The 24,375-nt window shown below is 43.8% G+C and overlaps 1 protein-coding gene across 2 annotated transcripts in view; it reads left to right on the forward strand.

The window, feature by feature from the left end:
• DUSP10 (dual specificity phosphatase 10) overlaps positions 1 to 13,150 on the forward strand; it is an 82,982-nt gene extending 69,832 nt beyond the window's left edge. For both annotated transcript variants that reach the window (XM_077282235.1, XM_077282234.1), the window contains exons 3-4: positions 4,829 to 5,197; positions 12,740 to 13,150. In XM_077282235.1, coding sequence (XP_077138350.1) covers positions 4,829 to 5,197; positions 12,740 to 13,005 — 635 coding nt within the window. In that variant the 3' untranslated portion in view covers positions 13,006 to 13,150. The remainder of the gene's footprint in view (positions 1 to 4,828; positions 5,198 to 12,739) is intronic.
• The last annotated feature ends 11,225 nt before the right edge of the window (positions 13,151 to 24,375 follow it).

A 24,375-nucleotide genomic window follows, 5' to 3' on the forward strand; every position in this document is an offset into this window, starting at 1 on the left:
CCTATAAAAGGTGAGCACAAGCCAAACCCCGCTCTGTGGCTCGACATAACTTGGGACAAAAGAAAAAAGAAAACTGCTCCAGAATCCGTCAAACAGCTGGAATAGTATGACGGACTCAATAAAAAAAAGAAAATCCAGCAAAAGATCGTATATAAATGGCGCAATTTTGGTAATCGGACACATTTCCTAACGCACATATGAGTTGTGTGTATTATGGGATGGGAACATTATGGGATGGGAACATTATGGGATGGGAACAGGACAGGAAATCTCTTTACAATGCATAGACATTTTTTTAAATCTTTTTAGTTTATTTTTTCATTTTAATAAAAAAAAATCTACATGAAATAAATGAAACATGTTAAAGTTTTTTTTGTATGTTTTTATTGATTTTTGACTTTTCAGGAAATGTTCAGCTGTGATTGTTTACAGCAACGCTTCCTCATATTTTTAGGACTGCGCCCTCATTTCAAAGTGTAAGTTGAGGTCGCTCTCGCATGTCTGGGCGTTGGCGTGCCTGACAATAACCTGTAAATCCCCTCGGTTTTGTCTGTTTATTATTTATTATTACTCCTGTGATTTGCTTGTTTTACCTTCGGGCTTTCCCCTTTCTATTCTGTATTGATCTCGCAGTTATAAGGTTCACGGGACACTTTCACAGGTGTCAAACTAAAAAATAAAAGGGATAAAGTCTTGTATATGACACTATATCGCTACCATGGGAACGGGTAAAAGAAATGATCTTTTGTATCCAAAATAGCCGGTATTCAGCGATCATGTGAGTGTGATGATTATGCTGGAGGCAGTGACCAGTGTGCTCAAATGGTTGAGGACGACCATACTACATAGAGGTACTGTCATTAAGAGAATGCCATGTAGCTAGTGAGTTCGAGGTACTGTCATTAAGAGAATGCCATATCCAAAATAGTCGGTATTCAGCGATCATGTGAGTGTGATGATTATGCTGGAGGCAGTGACCAGTGTGCTCAAATGGTTGAGGACCTGGAGGCAGTGACCAGTGTGCTCAAATGGTTGAGGACCTGGAGGCAGTGACCAGTGTGCTCAAATGGTTGAGGACGACCATACTACATAGAGGTACTGTCATTAAGAGAATGCCATGTAGCTAGTGAGTTCGAGGTACTGTCATAAAGAGAATGCCATATCCAAAATAGCCGGTATTCAGCGATCATGTGAGTGTGATGATTATGCTGGAGGCAGTGACCGGTGTGCTCAAATGGATGAGGACGACCATACTACATAGAGGTACTGTCATTAAGAGAATGCCATGTAGCTAGTGAGTTCATCGTAATGCTAACAGCACCAGCAGGAGAGTAATGTGTTGATCTTGATGGAGACAGTGACCTGTCCACTTATCACTTATAGGGGTAATACATTTTTCCTTTGTAAGCAAAATACTTAGTACACACAGAATATGGGTCATAGGAATGGAAAAATGCCATATAACCAGTAAGATTATGGTAGCTATCGGTGACAGCTGCTTGAGAAGAATATGTTGATCTCGATGGAGAAAGTGACCTGTCTACTCAAGTGATTAAGTTTATTGAGGAAGATCATACTAATTGGAGGTACTGTCACGTTCACACGTTCAGTATTTGGTCAGTATTTTACATCAGTATTTGTAGCCAAAATCAGGAGTGGGACAATCGGAGGAAAAGTATAATAGAAACATGTCACTACTTCTGTATTTTTTCTCCCAGTTCTGGTTTTGGCTACAAATACTGATGTAAAATACTGATCAAATACTGAACGTGTGAATGTTGCCTTGTTAAGAGAATGCAGCCAATGAGTTCATAGTTATGCTAAAGACACCAGCTAAGAGCAATGTGTTGATTTTGATGGAGACAGTGACCTGTTCACTGATGATCACTCTTAAAAGAATTGCAGCGTGATAACAAATTTTTCTTTTGTAAGCAAAATACAGAGTATAATACAAATATGGGTGATGACAATAGGAAAATGATATGTAGCTGGTAAGAACTTGGTAATGATATAGCAGCAGGAGAGGAATATGTTGATCTTCATGGAGACAGTGACCTGAGCACTTGAAATCACTGTCTGCTGAAGTGATTGTTATTTTGGACACGATCGTATTTCATAGAGTGTCATGATGATAATGGCAGAATGTCATGTAGCCAATAAGATCATGCTAATGATATTAGCAGCTGGAGAGAAGTATGTTGATCTTGATGGAGACAGTGACCTGTTTTTTTGTATGCTGAATTTCTCTATATATCGGTCATGGTTCATGGCAATGCATAACTTGTCTGTTCAAATGGTTACATAATCCAGGACAGGTACTTCATTGAAGAAAATCGAGGGCGAAACACTGTGTTGCCAATGAGATAATTAAAATGATGACAGCAGCAGGAGATAATAAATGTGTTGATCTTGACGGAGACAGTGACCTGTCCAGTTATCTTTGCTATTCGAACTGCCGAGTGATTTCATATTATCTTGTGTATGCAAATTATTTCATATAAAGCTGTCATTGGCCATAGAAGGGCTCAGATTTTGTAGGAATCAAAGATCTGTCTGCCCAAGCGATTATGTTATTGAGAACAGGACCGTTCCCCATCATGAAGAGACTGGAAGAATGCGATGTAGCTAGTATTTATGACAGTATTAGAGGAGAAAGGTGCTGAGCTTGATGGAGACAGTGACCTGTCGAGTTATCACTGTTTAGGAGAACTCCATCATAGTGATAAATTATCTTTGGCAGTGTGTTGATTTTGTAGGAGGCAGTGACCTGTCAGATTAAATGATTATGCTATGGGTGGCAGGTCCATACTTCATGGGGGTACTGTTATAATGAGCCATATTGCTAATAGATCAAGGATAATTATGATCATAGCAGGGGAGGAATGTGTTGATTTTTATGGAAGCAGTGACCAATCCAATTAGCTAAGCATTTAGCTTCAAGAGGCAATGTCATTGGATGGACAGATGACCATGTAATTTGTGTTTCTAATTCTAAGTTGCATTTTTTATGGTAGAATAATAAAACAAATCTTTAAAACGAAGCTGAGATACACTTAGATACTTCAGAATTCCTCTTCTTTTTTACAGTTTCCACCTGTGCTTCATAAAGCATGGTCACTATAGATTACAGCCCTTTTCTGCGCTTTATGTAGGAGATGACTGTGCTTTATCTAATGGTGGAAACCTCTCTTCACGATCTACTGATGTGGGTGAGATTTCCCAGCCTGGACCTCACGCGCCGCTCATTTCTATGCTGTGTGGTTATAATGAGGACAGACGCAAGGTCGTTCTACGCTCACAGCTCTGGGACGCAGACGTCCAGCAAAAGGGGACGGTGTATAATGGTTTGAGGTCCATGACTAGAATTCATTCAACACAATTTTTTTTTTTCAAGACTTATCCAAGATTGACTTCTGTAGGACCAAACTTGTTCTTTATTGAGAATTCCCAAAAGACCACCAAGAGACGTGGCCTATAGGTTTGCATAAAGGAGGGGCCCTGGCTGTAACATGGAGGGGCTTAAAATATCCTGCAAAGTTTGGCACCTTAGTACACAGACCCCAGGACCGACGTCTGTCCACACGTCAAGCATTTGTGGGTCTCTATAAAGGTTTCTTCTCATCTTAGGTCAGTAAGCAGGGGTCTTATCTGGGGTCTCTGAATGAGGGGGACTTGAGTCTTCTACCTTTTATAGGGAGTCTGTTACTTGGATCATATACATTTAGAGGGTCTGTATTTATGTTAGTTGGTCCAGGATCTCCATTAATTTGGGTGTTAGTAATAAATCTGTATTTATTTAGGGCTCTAGTGTGTGGTTTGTATTTTGGGATCTGTTTAAAGGGGCATTCCCATCTCCAAGATCCTATTCTAATATGTAGTAAGTATAATAAAATTAATTAATACCTCCAATTAGAAATGTAGTATAGTTCTCCTGATAGCCTATGTCGCTTACCTCATGTGTAGGCCATCACAGTAGCCTAGGTATCCATGGTTATGACCATTCACATAGTGACAGTTAGTTACTAGTGGTCGTAACCATGGATACGTAACCTATGCTACTGGAAGGTCCTGCACATAAAGTAAGCAACGTAGATAATCAGAAGAACTGTACTACATTTCTTATTGGAGGTATTTGCTAATATTATTATTATTCTTACACCTGCGACATATTGGGATAGGATCTTGGAGATGAGAATACCCCTTTATACGGTATCGTATATACTGTTCTGTACTTTTGAAGTTGGGTCTTATATAAAAGGGCAGTGCTTGAATAACCCTCAACATTTGGTATCTCTGTATGCAGACCCTAGACCTTTTATAAAGGGCATCTTTTTATTCTGTATACAAGAATCTAAGGTCTCTATAGAAGGGTCTGGTCTGGGGTCCCAGAACAGGAGGGGTCTATATATTCTAGAGGATCTGTATTGGGTTCCTGTATATTAAAAGGATCAGTATTTAGGTTGGCTGGTCCAGGATCTCCATTAATGTGGGGTTGGGTTAGGAACTAATCTGATTTTATTTATGGGTCTGTATTTGTTAAGTGTCTGCTCTGGGGTCTATATACTGTATATTTAGGGGGTATAGAGTATAGTTTGCATTCATTTTGTTATTTATATGTCTTTTATATAAACAGGTGGTGCATTAAGTCCAAAAAATGTTGTACCCATCTTCAGCAGCTCCTTTTCTTTTGGTGATGTTTGTGTTGTTTGTTACCTTTTTGTTGTTGTTGTTTTTATTGTTTTACCAGCATTGAATTGTTTTTTTTTTCTTTTTAGTTTGTTGATGTCTTGAAAGTTAGTAAATTAATATTTTTTCACTCTTTTTCCAGGTGGCCTCAGCAGTTTTAAACAGAACCATGAAAACCTGTGTGACAATTCCCTCCAACTCCAAGACTGTCCAGATGGAGGCGGCGCATCAGCGGTGACAATCACACTACCTCAGGCCGTCCCCAGTACTCCGGACATTGAGAACGCAGAACTCACCCCCATTCTACCCTTCCTCTTTCTCGGAAATGAACATGATGCCCAAGATTTGGAGAAGATGCAGAGGATGAACATCGGATACATCGTCAACGTCACCACACATCTACCCCTGTATCATTACGAGAAAGGGATCTTCAACTACAAACGTCTACCAGCAACGGATAGCAACAAGCAGAATCTCAGGCAGTACTTCGAGGAGGCGTTTGAATTTATTGGTAAATTCCTCAATTTTTTTTTTTTTATTTTTTTTTTTTTGGGTGGGGGGGGGGGGGGTGTTAAGTGAAACCCCATTATTGTCTGAGATTAGAAAAAATGGATCTAATTTTTTTTCCTATAAACAGCGCCACTCCTGTCTGTGTTTGTGTCTGGTATTGCAAATAAATCCAATTTAAAGGGAAACTGTCAGGTTTCCCTAGCCTTGCAAATTTCCCTTATTACCATTACCGCTAATCCTGTTACTACTAATCCTGTCCCTATCAATAGAAGTTGGTTTAGTGCAAACAGAAGCCACTGGCTGAGATATTTCCTTGGCGTGTGGCTCTTATCCGTAATAATCCTGGTTTGGGGGACCTGTTACTTAGAGAATCTAAAGGGTAATGATTTTACTTGCAGAGAGTGACATGTTAAGCCTGACATGCCAAGGTGAGGAGACTTTTAAGCAGGGCTGTGGAGTCAGTAAGCCAAACTTTCGACTCCTCAATTTCCATGACACCGACTCTGACTCCACCAAATGGTGTTATGGTTCTCAATGGCAAGAGAACATAGCCCAGCAAACATAAGAACTAGCTCTTGGAAGGATGGAAACTAAACTGACCATGAACTAAACCTGCCGCACAACTAACAGTAGCCGGGTAGCGTAGCGTAGCCTGCGTTTTATCCCTAGACGCCCAGCGCCGGCCGGAGGACTAACTAATCCTGGCAGAGGAAAATATAGTCCTGGCTCACCTCTAGAGAAATTTCCCCGAAAGGCAGACAGAGGCCCCCACAAATATTGGCGGTGATTTTAGATGAAATGACAAACGTAGTGTGAAAATAGGTTTAGCAAAATTGAGGTCCGCTTTCTAGATAGCAGGAAGACAGAAAGGGCACTTTCATGGTCAGCTGAAAACCCTATCAAGACACCATCCTGAAATTACTTTAAGACTCTAGTATTAACTCATAACATCAGAGTGGCAATTTCAGATCACAAGAGCTTTCCAGACACAGAAACGAAACTACAGCTGTGAACTGGAACAAAATGCAAAAACAAACAAGGACTAAAGTCCAACTTAGCTGGGAGTTGTCTAGCAGCAGGAACATGCACAGAAAGGCTTCTGATTACAATGTTGACCGGCATGGAAGTGACAGAGGAGCAAGGCTAAATAGCGACTCCCACATCCTGATGGAAACAGGTGAACAGAAAGGATGATGCACACCAGTTCAATTCCACCAGTGGCCACCGGGGGAGCCCAAAATCCAATTTCACAACAGTACCCCCCCCTCAAGGAGGGGGCACCGAACCCTCACCAGAACCACCAGGGCGATCAGGATGAGCCCTATGAAAGGCACGGACCAAATCGGAGGCATGAACATCAGAGGCAGTCACCCAAGAATTATCCTCCTGACCGTATCCCTTCCATTTGACCAGATACTGGAGTTTCCGTCTGGAAACACGGGAGTCCAAGATTTTTTCCACAACGTACTCCAACTCGCCCTCAACCAACACCGGAGCAGGAGGCTCAACGGAAGGCACAACCGGTACCTCATACCTGCGCAATAATGACCGATGAAAAACATTATGAATAGAAAAAGATGCAGGGAGGTCCAAACGGAAGGACACAGGGTTAAGAATCTCCAATATCCTGTACGGGCCGATGAACCGAGGCTTAAACTTGGGAGAAGAAACCCTCATAGGGACAAAACGAGAAGACAACCACACCAAGTCCCCAACACAAAGCCGAGGACCAACCCGACGCCGGCGGTTGGCAAAAAGCTGAGTCTTCTCCTGGGACAACTTCAAATTGTCCACTACCTGCCCCCAAATCTGATGCAACCTCTCCACCACAGCATCCACTCCAGGACAATCCGAAGATTCCACCTGACCAGAAGAAAATCGAGGATGAAACCCCGAATTACAGAAAAAGGGAGACACCAAGGTGGCAGAGCTGGCCCGATTATTGAGGGCAAACTCCGCTAAAGGCAAAAAAGCAACCCAATCATCCTGATCTGCAGACACAAAACACCTCAAATATGTCTCCAAGGTCTGATTCGTCCGCTCGGTCTGGCCATTAGTCTGAGGATGGAAAGCAGACGAGAAAGACAAATCTATGCCCATCCTAGCACAGAATGCTCGCCAAAATCTAGACACTAATTGGGTACCTCTGTCAGAAACGATATTCTCCGGAATACCATGCAAACGGACCACATTTTGAAAAAACAGAGGAACCAACTCGGAAGAAGAAGGCAACTTAGGCAGGGGAACCAAATGGACCATCTTAGAGAAACGATCACACACCACCCAGATGACAGACATCTTCTGAGAAACAGGAAGATCCGAAATAAAATCCATCGAGATGTGTGTCCAGGGCCTCTTCGGGATAGGCAAGGGCAACAACAATCCACTAGCCCGAGAACAACAAGGCTTGGCCCGAGCACAAACGTCACAAGACTGCACGAAGCCTCGCACATCTCGAGACAGGGAAGGCCACCAGAAGGACCTTGCCACCAAATCCCTGGTACCAAAGATTCCAGGATGACCTGCCAACGCAGAAGAATGAACCTCAGAAATGACTTTACTGGTCCAATCATCAGGAACAAACAGTCTACCAGGTGGGCAACGATCAGGTCTATCCGCCTGAAACTCCTGCAAGGCCCGCCGCAGGTCTGGAGAAACGGCAGACAATATCACTCCATCCTTAAGGATACCTGTAGGTTCAGAATTACCAGGGGAGTCAGGCTCAAAACTCCTAGAAAGGGCATCCGCCTTAACATTCTTAGAACCCGGCAGGTAGGACACCACAAAATTAAACCGAGAGAAAAACAACGACCAGCGCGCCTGTCTAGGATTCAGGCGTCTGGCGGACTCAAGATAAATTAGATTTTTGTGGTCAGTCAATACCACCACCTGATGTCTAGCCCCCTCAAGCCAATGACGCCACTCCTCAAAAGCCCACTTCATGGCCAAAAGCTCCCGATTCCCAACATCATAATTCCGCTCGGCGGGCGAAAATTTATGCGAGAAAAAAGCACAAGGTCTCATCACGGAGCAATCGGAACTTCTCTGCGACAAAACCGCCCCAGCTCCGATTTCAGAAGCGTCGACCTCAACCTGAAAAGGAAGGGCAACATCAGGCTGACGCAACACAGGGGCGGAAGAAAAGCGGCGCTTAAGCTCCCGAAAGGCCTCCACAGCAGCAGGGGACCAATCAGCAACATCAGCACCCTTCTTAGTCAAATCAGTCAATGGTTTAACAACATCAGAAAAACCAGCAATAAATCGACGATAAAAGTTAGCAAAGCCCAAAAATTTCTGAAGACTCTTAAGAGAAGAGGGTTGCATCCAATCACAAATAGCCTGAACCTTGACAGGATCCATCTCGATGGAAGAGGGGGAAAAAATATATCCCAAAAAGGAAATCTTTTGAACCCCAAAAACGCACTTAGAACCCTTCACACACAAGGAATTAGACCGCAAAACCTGAAAAACCCTCCTGACCTGCTGGACATGAGAGTCCCAGTCATCCGAAAAAATCAAAATATCATCCAGATACACAATCATAAATTTATCCAAATAATCACGGAAAATGTCATGCATAAAGGACTGAAAGACTGAAGGGGCATTTGAAAGACCAAAAGGCATCACCAAATACTCAAAGTGGCCCTCGGGCGTATTAAATGCGGTTTTCCACTCATCCCCCTGCTTAATTCGCACCAAATTATACGCCCCACGGAGATCTATCTTAGAGAACCACTTGGCCCCCTTTATGCGAGCAAACAAATCAGTCAGCAGTGGCAACGGATATTGATATTTAACCGTGATTTTATTCAAAAGCCGATAATCAATGCACGGCCTCAAAGAGCCATCTTTCTTAGCCACAAAGAAAAAACCGGCTCCTAAGGGAGATGACGAAGGACGAATATGTCCCTTTTCCAAGGACTCCTTTATATATTCTCGCATAGCAGCATGTTCAGGCACAGACAGATTAAATAAACGACCCTTAGGGTATTTACTACCCGGAATCAAATCTATGGCACAATCGCACTCCCGGTGCGGAGGTAATGAACCAAGCTTAGGTTCTTCAAAAACGTCACGATATTCAGTCAAGAATTCAGGAATCTCAGAGGGAATAGATGATGAAATGGAAACCACAGGTACGTCCCCATGCGTCCCCTTACATCCCCAGCTTAACACAGACATAGCTTTCCAGTCAAGGACTGGGTTATGAGATTGCAGCCATGGCAATCCAAGCACCAACACATCATGTAGGTTATACAGCACAAGAAAGCGAATAATCTCCTGGTGATCCGGATTAATCCGCATCGTTACTTGTGTCCAGTATTGTGGTTTATTGCTAGCCAATGGGGTGGAGTCAATCCCCTTCAGGGGTATAGGAGTTTCAAGAGGCTCCAAATCATACCCACAGCGTTTGGCAAAGGACCAATCCATAAGACTCAAAGCGGCGCCAGAGTCGACATAGGCATCCGCGGTAATAGATGATAAAGAACAAATCAGGGTCACAGATAGAATAAACTTAGACTGTAAAGTGCCAATTGAAACAGACTTATCAAGCTTCTTAGTACGCTTAGAGCATGCTGATATAACATGAGTTGAATCACCGCAATAGAAGCACAACCCATTTTTTCGTCTAAAATTCTGCCGTTCACTTCTGGACAGAATTCTATCACATTGCATATTCTCTGGCGTCTTCTCAGTAGACACCGCCAAATGGTGCACAGGTTTGCGCTCCCGCAGACGCCTATCGATCTGGATAGCCATTGTCATGGACTCATTCAGACCCGCAGGCACAGGGAACCCCACCATAACATCCTTAATGGCATCAGAGAGACCCTCTCTGAAATTCACCGCCAGGGCGCACTCATTCCACTGAGTAAGCACAGCCCATTTACGGAATTTCTGGCAGTATATTTCAGCTTCGTCTTGCCCCTGAGATAGGGACATCAAGGCCTTTTCCGCCTGAAGTTCTAACTGAGGTTCCTCATAAAGCAACCCCAAGGCCAGAAAAAACGCATCCACATTGAGCAACGCAGGATCCCCTGGAGCCAATGCAAAAGCCCAATCCTGAGGGTCGCCCCGGAGCAAGGAAATCACAATCCTGACCTGCTGAGCAGGATCTCCAGCAGAGCGAGATTTCAGGGACAAAAACAACTTGCAATTATTTTTGAAATTTTGAAAGCAAGATCTATTCCCCGAGAAAAATTCAGGCAAAGGAATTCTAGGTTCAGATATAGGAACATGAACAACAAAATCTTGTAAATTTTGAACTTTCGTGGTGAGATTATTCAAACCTGCAGCTAAACTCTGAATATCCATTTTAAACAGGTGAACACAGAGCCATTCCAGGATTAGAAGGAGAGAGAGAGAGAAAGGCTGCAATATAGGCAGACTTGCAAGAGATTCAATTACAAGCACACTCAGAACTGAAGAGAAAAAAAAAAAAAAAAAAAAATCTTCAGCAGACTTCTCTTTTCTCTCCTTTCTCTGTCAATTAATTTAACCCTTTGTGGCCGGTCAAACTGTTATGGTTCTCAATGGCAAGAGAACATAGCCCAGCAAACATAAGAACTAGCTCTTGGAAGGATGGAAACTAAACTGACCATGAACTAAACCTGCCGCACAACTAACAGTAGCCGGGTAGCGTAGCCTGCGTTTTATCCCTAGACGCCCAGCGCCGGCCGGAGGACTAACTAATCCTGGCAGAGGAAAATATAGTCCTGGCTCACCTCTAGAGAAATTTCCCCGAAAGGCAGACAGAGGCCCCCACAAATATTGGCGGTGATTTTAGATGAAATGACAAACGTAGTATGAAAATAGGTTTAGCAAAATTGAGGTCCGCTTTCTAGATAGCAGGAAGACAGAAAGGGCACTTTCATGGTCAGCTGAAAACCCTATCAAAATACCATCCTGAAATTACTTTAAGACTCTAGTATTAACTCATAACATCAGAGTGGCAATTTCAGATCACAAGAGCTTTCCAGACACAGAAACGAAACTACAGCTGTGAACTGGAACAAAATGCAAAAACAAACAAGGACTAAAGTCCAACTTAGCTGGGAGTTGTCTAGCAGCAGGAACATGCACAGAAAGGCTTCTGATTACAATGTTGACCGGCATGGAAGTGACAGAGGAGCAAGGCTAAATAGCGACTCCCACATCCTGATGGAAACAGGTGAACAGAAAGGATGATGCACACCAGTTCAATTCCACCAGTGGCCACCGGGGGAGCCCAAAATCCAATTTCACAACAAAATGGTCTCCGACTCCACAGCCTTGCCAGGGCTGTGGAGTCGGTAAGCCAAATCTCCGACTCCTCAATTTCCATGACACCGACTCCAACTCCACCAAATGGTCTCCGACTCCACGACTTAGATTCCACAGCCCTGCCAGGGATGTGGAGTCGGTAAGTCAAATCTCCGACTCCGACTCCTCAATTTCCATGACACCGACTCCGACTCCACCAAATGGTCTCCGACTCCACGACTTAGACTCCACAACCTTGCCAGGGCTGTGGAGTCGGTAAGCCAAACCTTCGACGACTTAATTTCCATGACTCCGACTCCACCAAAATGGTCTCCGATTCCACGACTTTGACTCCACAGCTCTGCCACTGCTGTGGAGTTGGTAAGCCAAACCTCCAACTCCGACTCCTCAATTTTCATGACACCGACTCCACCAAAATGGGCTCCAACCCCACGACTCCAACACCGACTCCACAGCCCTGCTTTTAAGCCTTGCAGTGCTCCTCTGGGAAATATGCAAATTGTCTCTTCAGAGAAGAACACTAGAACTCCATCACCACCTATTGGAAGTAGCAATACTAAAAGTCAATATCGACCCTCCAACGAGACTTTCAATATGAAGTAGGATAAAAGCCAAAATCTCAATTTGCACACACTGTGTTTCGGGGTACTGCCCCTCATCAGTGCAAAGTGTACGATCTGGTTTGGCTGGGTGAGAGGCGTCTGACCGAGATCCAGGGGGTAACGTTTCTCCTTGTGGAGAGTGATATGTCAAACCTGACATGCCAAGGTGAGGAGACTTTTAAGCCCTGCATGTCATACTTGACATGTCACTCTCCACAAGGAGAAATGTTACCCCTTGGATCCCAGTCAGATGCCTCCTACCCAGCCAAAATTGTTTCACACTTTGCACTGACGAGGAACAGTACCCTGAAACGGTGTCTGCAAATTGAGATTTTGGTTTTAGCTTTTATCCTAAGTCATATGGCAAGGCTTGTTAGAGGGTCGATATTGACTGTTAGGATTGCTGCTTCTAGTAGGTGGCACTACAGTTCTAGTCCTCTTCCTCTCTGAAGAGACAATTTAGAACATCTAAGTAATATATTCCCACTAAATAAATTCTACCTGCAGTACCATGCCTATCCTCTTGGTGTGCTGTTTAGAAGAACCATGTCTAACATTGATAACCAAACTTCAGTATTCCACCCTACTTAGTGCAGTACTTCAAAAGGTCACCGACATAGTGTGGTCAAATGACCCTATGGTCCAGTTTCTAAACTATTCAACACTTTATTTTCTAGAGGAAGCTCACCAGTGCGGGAAAGGCCTTCTCATCCATTGCCAAGCAGGTGTCTCTCGTTCTGCCACCATTGTGATTGCCTACCTAATGAAGCACACGCGGATGACTATGACCGACGCCTACAAGTTCGTCAAAGGAAAGCGACCAATCATATCACCCAATCTGAACTTTATGGGACAATTACTGGAGTTCGAAGAAGACTTAAATAACGGGATAACACCAAGGATTCTTACACCAAAGCTTATTGGGGTGGAGACTGTGGTGTAGCAAAAAAAAAAATTATGAATATCTAAGAAATATTTTTCAAAAACATCAACCAGATTTAAAAAAAAAAGAAAAAAAAAATCTAAAGAGGGATGTTAACCTTTTTTTTTTTTTGGTAAATTTTTGAGAAAAAAAAAGTCATAAGCATCCGTAGTCTGTGCAGGTTCATAGACTGAGGAAAGCAATGTTGTCAGGCATTCACCTACTGTGTAGAATAAAAATGTAACACGTTACTCGAGATGATAGCTCCAAAGATAGCAATGACGGAAAAAAAGTTGAGGACGAAATCAGCCATAGTACTATATATATATATATATATATATATATATATATATATATATATATAGTCTTACGGCCAGAACAGGAAGGGTTAATTTTTGGTGTTCAATGTTATATTTTTGTATTCAGGCTGATACGGTATCTACAACCGAGACCTTGACCATTACTTGGCCTCAGTGGCTTAATGTGCAATAATTTTTGTTTTGAGTGTGAGAATGTTTCAAGAGTGAATCTATCCATAGTTGTGGTGGACCATTGTCCATTATAAAGAGTTCCTTAGAGCCTACGAGGCATACTTTGTTCAGAATGTCCACGGATGCCCCCCTAACTCCCAAAGTTCGCTAATTTTTATGAAACTGCCCCTTAGAAAAAAATAAAAAATTCTGACCCCCCCAAAGAAATTCCAGGATGTTTTTGAGCTCCTCAGGGGCGGGGCTTAATATATTCCTCAAATAGGAATTTAAATGTTTGTGAGGCTTGATGCATCTTGTCCGACCTGTAAAATGGTGCTGCTCACTATGTGTATGAGACAGGTCCACTTAAAGTGGTGAAAAAGCGCCAGCACTAAGACAGAGGTATAGAAAAAAAAAAAAAAAAGCAATTATTATTCTATCTATTTTTGTTTTCATTTGAATCTGGTTATGGTGCCATAAACCTTGTTAAATATGTATATCAGAATGTAAAAATAAGAGGTTTTATTTTAACTATTTTTTTGCACAAAAATATAGGCGTGTTCCTGTTGTCTGTGTAAAATGTCATTTTGACTATAAAACCGGCAAAAACTAATTTTGATCATGTGTCTGTTTGATTGATTTCATTAACCTATGAATGGGGCTAAATTCACACCTGTGGTGTAAGGGTATAAATAGAAACATGAAAACAGACCCCCCCATAGTGTTGTTATGATTTGCCATCCATTACAGAGATGTTTGGGATTTGTTGCCCCCTACAGAAACCCTGATCCAAATCCCAGTGCCCTTGTTTATAAAATAGCAGTTCCTCAGGGGAGGGGTTACCTGTGCAGATTCTCACCAGCCAATAACTAAGAAGACTGGGATTAGCCTGGAACATCTTCTATCCTAGGCTCACTCTCTGTTATTACACCCTTGGTTTTCACATTCAGGTTTGGTGCTGCTTTGTCTCTCCCCTGTGCTTTACGCTGCAGCTCTGATTCTTCAGACTTGCTGCATAATGTAAGTATTAGCACCCAGTGTGGAAGCTCGCGAAGCATTGTCTATAAGGTGTAGGGATGAATGGTATTGAAGCAGGAATTATATAGCATGATACCTCCACAAGAGGGAATACGTGAACGGCAATAGTCAGTACAACTGCGCCCCCTACTGTCCTCGTCATTATAATTACTCTTGTTGTATTTAACCACAAACCCAACAGAAACTCCAGAAGACAAGTCTCGATGCCGTCAAGATCTCCGCTTGCTGTCAGTGAATTGGAGCACTTTATCTGCATCCTGAGAGCTGAAAACCTGTTCAGACCTAATGCTTATCGCAGCAGAGGATTTGCTACAGTTGTATTTAGTCCAGACAATCTTCTGTGAGCTGAGCCTCAGGGTGATGCGTTTATCTCACCGGTGATGGACAAGTCTGGATACAATTTTATCACCCAGGGGTTCGTAACGATCACTGTGGCAAAGGGTGCAACCGGGTCCGAAGTCACAGTGGACCCCCAAACTGCTGCATGACCACCTGATGTAAGCAGCAAATACAGCGAGCAATAGAGTCAAGGGCAGCGCCATGAAAACAAGCAAAGGGGCTGGAGAGGTACGGGCCGCAGGGAATCGCTGTGCAAATCCTCCTGCACCCATAGGGGTATTCTCACGTTTGTAATTTATTCCCTATGCGATGGATGGGGGATAACTTCCCGATCTCTGGGCATTAGTGATGAGCGAACGTGCTGCCATAAGGTGTTATCTGAGCATGCTCGGATGTTATCCGAGTGTCTTCGACGTGCTCGAATAATACTCTTGAGTCCCTGCGGCTCCATGTCTCGCTGCTGTTGAGTGATCCCTGCATGTGTTGCAGCTGTCTAACAGCTGCAGGGACTTGAACATATTATTCGAGCATGCCCAAAATACTAGGATAACACATTATCCGAGCACTAGTGATGAGTGAATGTGCTCGGATAAGGCATGCTCGGGTGCTAACAGAGTATCTTTGGCGTGCTCGAAAACTATGTTTGAGTCCCCGCGGCTGCATCTCTCGCAGCTGTTAGACAGCTGCAACACATAGAGGGATTGTCTAACAGCTGCGAGACTTCTCCTGTCTCTCTTAATTATGCCCTTTGGAACTCAAGGTCAGCATGCAATAAACTCCTCTACATCCAAAATTTCTTCCTTTTAAAGTCCCTTTACTTTCTGGCTCTCACTGAAACCTGGATCCAGCAGTCGAACACCAGCACCACAGCTACTCTCTTGTATGGTGGGCTACAATTTTCACATACCCCCAGACCTGAGAGCAGACAAGGTGTTGGTGTTGGTCTGTTTCTTTAATCACACTACACTTTCCAGGTCATCCCCCTTGTTTCCCTCACTTATGTTTCCTTCCTTTGAAGTGCACACTGTTAGACTCTTCAAACTCTTCTCCCTGCGAGTGGCGATCGTGTATCTCCCCCAGTCTCCTCCCATCAGGCTCTGGATCACTTTCCTACTTGGCTTCCCCACTTCCTATTCTGCGATATTCCCAGTCTCATCATGGGGGATTTTAACATCCCCATTGATGACCCGCTCTCCCCTTCTGCGTCTCATCTTCTTTCTCTAACTTCCTCCTTTGGCCTTTCACAGCTTACTGACTCTCCTACTCATGAAGACAGGAATACTATGGACCTGATCTTCTCACGACTCTGCTCAGTGCATGGCTTTGCTAACTCCCCTCTCACACTCTCTAGCCACAACCTTCTTTGCTTCTCTGTCAAGAACTGTCTCGACACCCAAGACACTCAACACCCAAGACACCCTCACTTACCACACACACAAAATCAATACCCAGCAGCTCATATCTACAGATATTGTTTAGCTCCCATCTCCTTCATCTCCTGTCCAGACTCAGCATTGTCACATTATAACAATACATTGAACAGCGCCCTGGATGAAGCATCACTACACAGAACTACCCGGCATAGACGGCAGCCCTAACACATGCTGCAGACACATGTTCTCCAGCGCTGCTCATGGTGTGCTCTGTGTCTGTGGAGAAAATCACTTTCAGCAGAAGACTTCATCCACTGTAGTTTCATGCTCAAAATTTATAGCTCTGCTCTCCATCTGGCTAAACATGTCTACTTTACCACCCTCGTCACATCTCTAACCAACAATGCAAAATTACTCTTTAAAACCTTCCACTCCCTCCTGACCCCTAAAGTACAGACCCCCATCACCAACCTAAGCACTGACGATCTGGCCTTTTATTTCCTACAAAAAATCAATCATATCCATCAATACATTTTTGCACCGGCACCTCAAGTTAACTTTCCATCTTCGAGCCTGTCACAGAAGAAGAAGTGGCTAGATTCCTTGCTTCTTCTCTACAATCTGCAACAGTGACCCTATTCCCTCACACCTCTTTCAGTCCCTCTCCCCAGCTGTCAATATCCACCTATCTAAAATATTTAACCACTCTCTTTCTTCGGGTATCTTTCACTCTTCATTCAAACTATCCATCATAACCCTTTTACTCAAAAAGTTATCTTTGGACCATAACTGCACTGCTAACTACAGACCAGTCTTTAATCATCCTTTCATCTCTAAACTCCTGGAACGTTTGGTACACTCCTGTCTCATCCGCTGCTCTTACTAAAGTCTCTATTGATCTACTAACAGCAAAATCCAATGGTCATTACTCCCTGCTGATTCTTCTGGATCTCTGCCATATGTGCCACTGTGGATCACCAGCTCTTCCTCACTCCTCACGGGCAGCACGGTGGCGCAGTGGATAGCACAGCAGCCTTGCAGCGCTGGAGTCCTGGGTTCAAACCCCACCAAGGACAACATCTGCAAAGAGTTTGTATGTTCTCTCCGTGTTTGCGTGGGTTTCCTCCGGGCACTCCGGTTTCCTCCCACTTCCAAAGATATACTAATAGGGAATTTAGATTGTGAGCCCAACGGGGACAGCGATGATAATGTGTGCAACCTGTAAAGCGCTGCGGAATATGTTAGCGCTATATAAAAATAAAGATTATTATTATTATTATTATTATTATTACTCTATCGGCAATGATGCAGTCCTCTCTTGGTTCTCCACCTATCTCTCTGATCGCTTCTTCACGGTATCTTTTACCGGCTGTTCATACTCTAATCTTCGCCTTACTATCAGGGTTCCTCAAGGTTGTGTCCTAAGCACCCTCCTCTTCTCCTTATATACTGCCCCTATTGGACAAGCCATTAGAAGATTTGGTTTCCAGCATCATCTCTATGCTGACGACACCCAACTATACGCATCGCCTCCTGACATCACCTCGACCTTAATGCGAAATACCAGGGATTGTCTCTCCACTGACTCTAACATCATGTCCTCCCTCTATCTGGCACTGAATCTCTCCAAAACAGAACTCCTTGTGTTTCCTCACTCTACTAGCCTACCTGTACCCAATATACCCGACTTTGCAATTTCCTTGGGTGATGGAACTATAACTCTCAAGCAGTAAGTTCACTGTCTTGGGGTTGTATTTGACACAGAACTTTCTTTTTTTTCCCCATATCCAATCACTCTCTCGTGTCACCTCCACCTTACAAACATCTCCAGGATCCGACCTCTCTCTTACCTCTCTTCTGATCGGACTCCCTCTAACCAAAGTTTCTCCTCTCCAGTCCGTCCTCCTGAATGGTGCAGTCAGGGTCATATTTCTATCAGGCTGCTTCAGTGATGCCTCCACCCTGTGCCAGTCGTTGCACTGGTTACCCATATGCTACAGAATAAAACATTACAAACTAATCTCTCTCACCCACAAAGCCGTCCACAGTTCTGCACCACCCTATATTTCATCCGTTACTTCTGTCTATCATACTACCTGTGCCCTCTATTCTGCAACTCATCTAAGACTAACATCCTCCATAATCCAAACCTCGCACATCTGTCTCCAAGACTTCTCTTGTGCTGCACCAGTTTTCTGGAATACACTATCCAAACGATCCGACTAATATCTAGCCCCATGTTTTTAAGCATGCTTTAAAAACACACCTCTTTAGACAAGTTTATCACCTCAACTCATCCTAACTCTCCCATATTCCCTCCTAAATGTTGATCATAATATACTCATGCCTTTTTATCTGTCTCCACACCCTTCATGCACCCAATTGCACTTGGTGACTGCACCTAGACAGATCCTGGCTGATACTGGATCATACAGCTTAAGGCCGGTTTCACACGTCAGTGGCTCCGGTACGTGAGGTGACAGTTTCCTCACGTACCGGAGACACTGACACACGTAGACCCATTAAAATCAATGCATCTGTTCAGATGTCATTGATTTTTTGCGGACCGTGTCTCCGTGTGCCAAACACGGAGACATGTCAGTGTTCGTGGGAGCGCACGTATTACACGGACCCATTAAAGTCAATGGGTCCGTGTAAAACACGGACCTCACACGGACGTTCTCCGTCTGGGGTCCGTGTGCGTGCAGGAGACAGCGCTACAGTAAGCGCTGTCCCCCCCACATGGTGCTGAAGCCGCGATTCATACGTTCCCTGCAGCAGCGTTTGCTGCAGAGAAAATATGAATAATAGTGTTTAAAATAAAGATCTATGTGTCCGCCGCCCTCCCACCCCCTGTGCGCCCCCCCCCGCTGTTCAGAAAAAACTCACCCGCTCCCACGTTGGCTGTCACTCCTTCCTCTCTACCCCGCGCCTTCTACTGTATGCAGTCACGTGGGGCCGCTCATTTACAATCATGAATAGTCGGCTCCGCCCCTATGGGAGGTGGAGCCACATATTCATGACTGTAAATGATCGGCCCCACGTGACCGCATACAGGAGAAGATGGGGCCAGACCAGGAAGCCGCGACAGCCAACGTGGGAGCGGGTGAGTATTTTCTGAACAGCGGGGGGGGGGGGCGCACAGGGGGTGGGAGGGCGGGGGACACATAGATCTTTATTTTAAACACTATTATTCATATTTTCTCTGCAGCAAACGCTGCTGCAGGGAACATATGAATCGCGGCTTCAGCACAATGCAGGGTACCACACGCGTGGGTACCACACGCTCCATGTGGTACCCACTCGCCATAGGGGCGGCACACGTGTGCCGCACGTATGGCCTACGTGAGTTCCAAGGCACACGGACACGGATAACTCCGGTACCGATTTATTCCGGTACCGGAATTATCTGGACGTGTGAGACTGCCCTAATATGAAAACTCTTATTTATGTTGATGGCTGGACCGTATATAACGAGCACATTCTACCTATTGTGTCCCCCTATTTCCTTATACATTGTAAGCTTCCAAGCAGGAACCTCACTCCTCCTGTAACTGTTGAAATGTGTGTTACATTGTATTGTTTTTATTGTCTGCACATGTCCCTATATAATTGTAAAGTGCTGCGGAATATGTTGGCACTATATTAAGTTTGTGGTTTAGGTACTGATTCAGAGAAGGCTGGTACTGGTACAGGTAAACTGCACAGGTGCAGGGACCTAACAATAGACTAGCAGCTTGCAGAATGACTAAAACAATTGTTGCCCAGGCACCTCCCAACAGGTGTAGTTGCCTTAAGTATGAAGTGCCTCCCAGCTATTGGCTGGGGACACATTAAGAGTGTGCGTGCTGTCTCTTTAAGATACAGGGAGCGCGCTGCCAGGAGACCTGTGTGGTGGGCACAGTACTTGGGACATGGGAGCCGGAGCAGGAGAGGCAGCAGCGCAGTGAGTAAGTTGGCATCCCTGCCAGGAGGGAGGAACAGAGGCATGCAGGAATGCCAGCATTACACCTGGGCCCATCATGGTATACAGTACAGACCAAAAGTTTGGACACACCTTTTCATTTAAAGATTTTTCTGTATTTTCATGACTATGAAAATTGTACATTCACACTGAAGGCATCAAAACTATGAATTAACACGTGGAATTATATACTTAACAAAAAAGTGTGAAACAACTGAAAATATGTCTTATATTCTAGGTTCTTCAAAGTAGCCACCTTTTGCTTTGATGACTGCTTTGCACACTCTTGGCATTCTCTTGAGGAGCTTCAAGAGGTAGTCACCGGGAATGGTCTTCCAACAATCTTGAAGGCGTTCCCAGAGATGCTTAGCACTTGTTGGCCCTTTTGCTTTCACTCTGCGGTCCAGCTCACCCCAAACCATCTCGATTGGGTTCAGGTCTGGTGACTGTGGAGGCCAGGTCATCTGGTGTAGCACCCCATCACTCTCCTTCTTGGTCAAATAGCCCTTACACAGCCTGGAGATGTGTTTGGGGTCATTGTCCTGTTGAAAAATAAATGATGGTCCAACTAAACGCAAACCGGATGGAATAGCAGGCCGCTGCAAGATGCTGTGGTAGCCATGCTGGTTCATTATGCCTTCAATTTTGAATAAATCCCCAACAGTGTCACCAGCAAAGCACCCCCACACCATCATACCTCCTCCTCCATGCTTTACGGTGGGAACCAGGCATGTAGAGTCCATCCGTTCACCTTTTCTGCGTCGCACAAAGACACGGTGGTTGGAACCAAAGATCTCAAATTTGGACTCATCAGACCAAAGCACAGATTTCCCGGGTCTAATGTCCATTCCTTGTGTTCTGTAGCCCAAACAAGTCTCTTCTGCTTGTTGCCTGTCCTTAGCAGTGGTTTCCTAGCAGCTATTTTACCATGAAGGCCTGCTGCACAAAGTCTCCTCTTAACAGTTGTTGTAGAGATGTGTCTGCTGCTGGAACTCTGTGTGGCATTGACCTGGTCTCTAATCTGAGCTGCTGTTAACCTGCGATTTCTGAGGCTGGTGACTCGGATAAACTTACCCTCAGAAGCAGAGGTGACTCTTGGTCTTCCTTTCCTGGGCCGGTCCTCAAGTGAGCCAGTCATGGTTACCTGCTAAAGAAATCCCTCTTGTTCTCTTGTTTCCAGGCATAGCACTACCCTCCCCGAGAGGAAGGCAGCACTACTGTGGTACCCAAACTCCTGGGGTGCCACACATGTATATCAGTGCACGGACTCAGTGGGTCCACTGTGCTGCAATACACTTCAGGTGAATGTGCATCCAAGGATGCACATCCAGTTGAAGTTTGTGCCGGTGTCAGGTCCCCCCTTGCAGCACGCTCTTGATCACGGTAGCGACCTTTGTAACCATGATCGTTATGCTCCTGCCAACTGCTGTCTCCTGTCTCTGTAATGGGAAAGTCCATATTCACTGTAGACAGATTTACTCAAGAATTGAGAATTTTGAAAATGAATGATCAGTCCAGGAGGAAAATGAAGAAAATTTCTGTTAAAAAACAAGTAGTATGTTCGTTCTTAGGGTGGCTTCAGCTGGAAAGCAACTCTCTGATCGTAGTTTAAAGGGAATTTATCACAAGGGTTCATCTGAGAGCAGCGTCATGTAGTGGCAGAGACCCTGATTCTAGTGATGTATCACTTACTGGGCTACTTGGTGCAGTTTTGATAGAATCCCCATTTTCTCTGCAGAGCTCAGATTCCCCGCCCACATCACTGATTGGCAGCTGTACACACTGCATTGTCAGCAACCAATCAATCGATAGTGGAGGCGGGGTTACACAGATTGGCTGGACTGTCTAGCACACGACACATAGTCCTGTAGTGATAATCTTCTGCTGATAAAACACTGATTGTATCAAAACTACAGAAATCTGCTGAGTGAGCGACACATTGCTGGAATCAGGGTCTCTAGCTCTATATTATGTTGTTCTCAATTAAATAGGAAAAACCTGCTGACAGATTCCCTTTAAATTATAATAAAAAGACACCGATGCAGTTGCAAAAAAAAGATGGTAAGACCAACTTAAAGATGTTGCGTGCACATACCCTAAGAGGATAGACTGAGAGCGGCCACTTTGGAGCCAGCCATGGCTGTCCACAGGACTATTTTTGCAGCTGGAGAATTTGCACTTGGATCCACTAATGGTTTAGGTTCCTTCTGAAAACTGAGCTGAACCTTATACTCTCCCCTCCAAGACGACACATGATAGACTTGCCTAAGCTATATTTAATGCCGCACATACAGATTATACATCGCCCGGCGTATGTCAACATTCAAAAATAGCAAAAATATCAGCTGTCGGATGCCTTGCTGGTTGTGTCACACCGATATATTTATCTGCAAAGGTCTTTTTCAGACCTGCAAATAGCAGCTCCAGATCCCCGCGTGGTCTTCTTACTGCTAAAATTATTCCCAGCTGCACCCAAATATTACTGCCTGTCGCCCCGTGAGGGCTTTAATTAGGTTATCAAGATGACCGTCAGGTTACAACATAGCCGAGCTAGACTGTGGTGCTCGAGAACAGCATTGAGTATACGAGCCGGTAAGACTGGGTTCTAGAGTGGAACCCTTTAAAAAAAAAAGACAATCGGACTCCACATTTAAGTTTAAGGGGCACGATGGGCCCAATTCATTATTCCATTTGCGTCTGGTTTTTGTGGACTTTTTGCTGTTTTGCACCTTTTTTTAATTTGTTTGCGCCAAAATTCATCTTTCCATTTGCGCTTTTTTTAAAAGTCTGCTTTATATGTGTTCGCTTGAGCTGTTTTTCTTTTTTTTATAGTGTGCCGATGTTTTAGGAAGGATTTACTACTTTTTTTTTTTGCCTAATTAATCAGTTTCGACTTTGAAAAAAGTTGCTAAATTTGTTACCCCAGTCTCATCACACCTGGCGTGTGTCCATGTACACCAGGAGTTTTTTTGTGCAATTTTATGTGAACTTCTTGTCCTAAGGGTAAGTTCACACTAGGTGTTTTTTCAGAGTTTTTTTTTTCTGCAGCAAAAGCCTGATCTCTTGGCAGGAAAGAAACTGCAGAAAAGAACATGTTTTCCTTGTTTTTTTCTTGTTTTTATTGCAGCCTTTTTGTTGCCTTTTTTTGTGCACTTTTTTTTTTGCGGCGGTTTGTCTCTTGTGCATGATGATAAAGATTAGTGTTGAAAAAAATAGTCCTATTCCATAGAATTAGGTTTTGGCACAAAAAACACTGCAAAACATTTTACCTGATTTTTTTCAGAGTTTTTTTTTCAACACCCATTCAAGTCAATGGGTGAAAAACGCTGAAAGAAGTGACATGCTCTATGTCCAAAAAAGCACGCAAAGCATGACAAAAAAAAACAAAACAATGTGTGCGCATGAGATTTCTGAAATCTCATAGGCTTTGCTGGCACTGTAGAAAGCAGCTGAAAATTAGCATTGAAAAATGCATAAAAAACGCCCTGTGTGAACTTAGCCAAAAGAGTCTCAAAAATGGTTAAAGAGGGTAAAAAATTTTTTTTTTTTACTTTTGTGCCAAATGAGTGTAGTGCAAAAAAATGCTTGTGAATAACACAAGACACAAAAATAAAGTGACTGAAAAAAAATCCTTAAATTATGAATCAGGTCCAATATGTTTTATGGGTTCCAAGACTCCGGCTCGCACTGCCGGCACTGCCAGAGGCTCTGCTGCTGTACGTCTTCTTGATAAAGCAGTCGTATTACCTCCGTCTTCGAGGCTCGATTATATTTATGTTACATTTGGGAAAAGTCGCACTCTATGAATTTGTCTAAAATATTTGGATAAACAAAGAAAAAACGAAGAAGAAAAAGAAAGACAACCTAAAAATGGCGCTAAACTTATAGAGAATAGGATGTAATTTCCCTCTTCAGAGGAAGAGCACTAGAACTCTAGCGCCACCTATAGATGTAGCAATTCTAAAAGTCAATATCGACTCTTTAACGAGCCTTGCAATATGACTTAGGATAAAATTCAAACCAGAATCTCAGTTTTCAGACACGTGTTTCGGGGTACTGCCCCTCATCAGTGCAAATCAGGAGATCTGATTTGTCTGTATGAGGAGCCTCTGAATAAGGTGAAAATACTAACACCACTAATAAAGATCAAATTACTGCAGAAAAACTGGGGAAACATTAATGATAATTTGGAGGCTTTGTCTAGCAC

Source organism: Ranitomeya variabilis, chromosome 2 (assembly GCF_051348905.1).
Source record: "Ranitomeya variabilis isolate aRanVar5 chromosome 2, aRanVar5.hap1, whole genome shotgun sequence".
Classification (NCBI taxonomy): Eukaryota; Metazoa; Chordata; class Amphibia; order Anura; family Dendrobatidae; genus Ranitomeya; species Ranitomeya variabilis.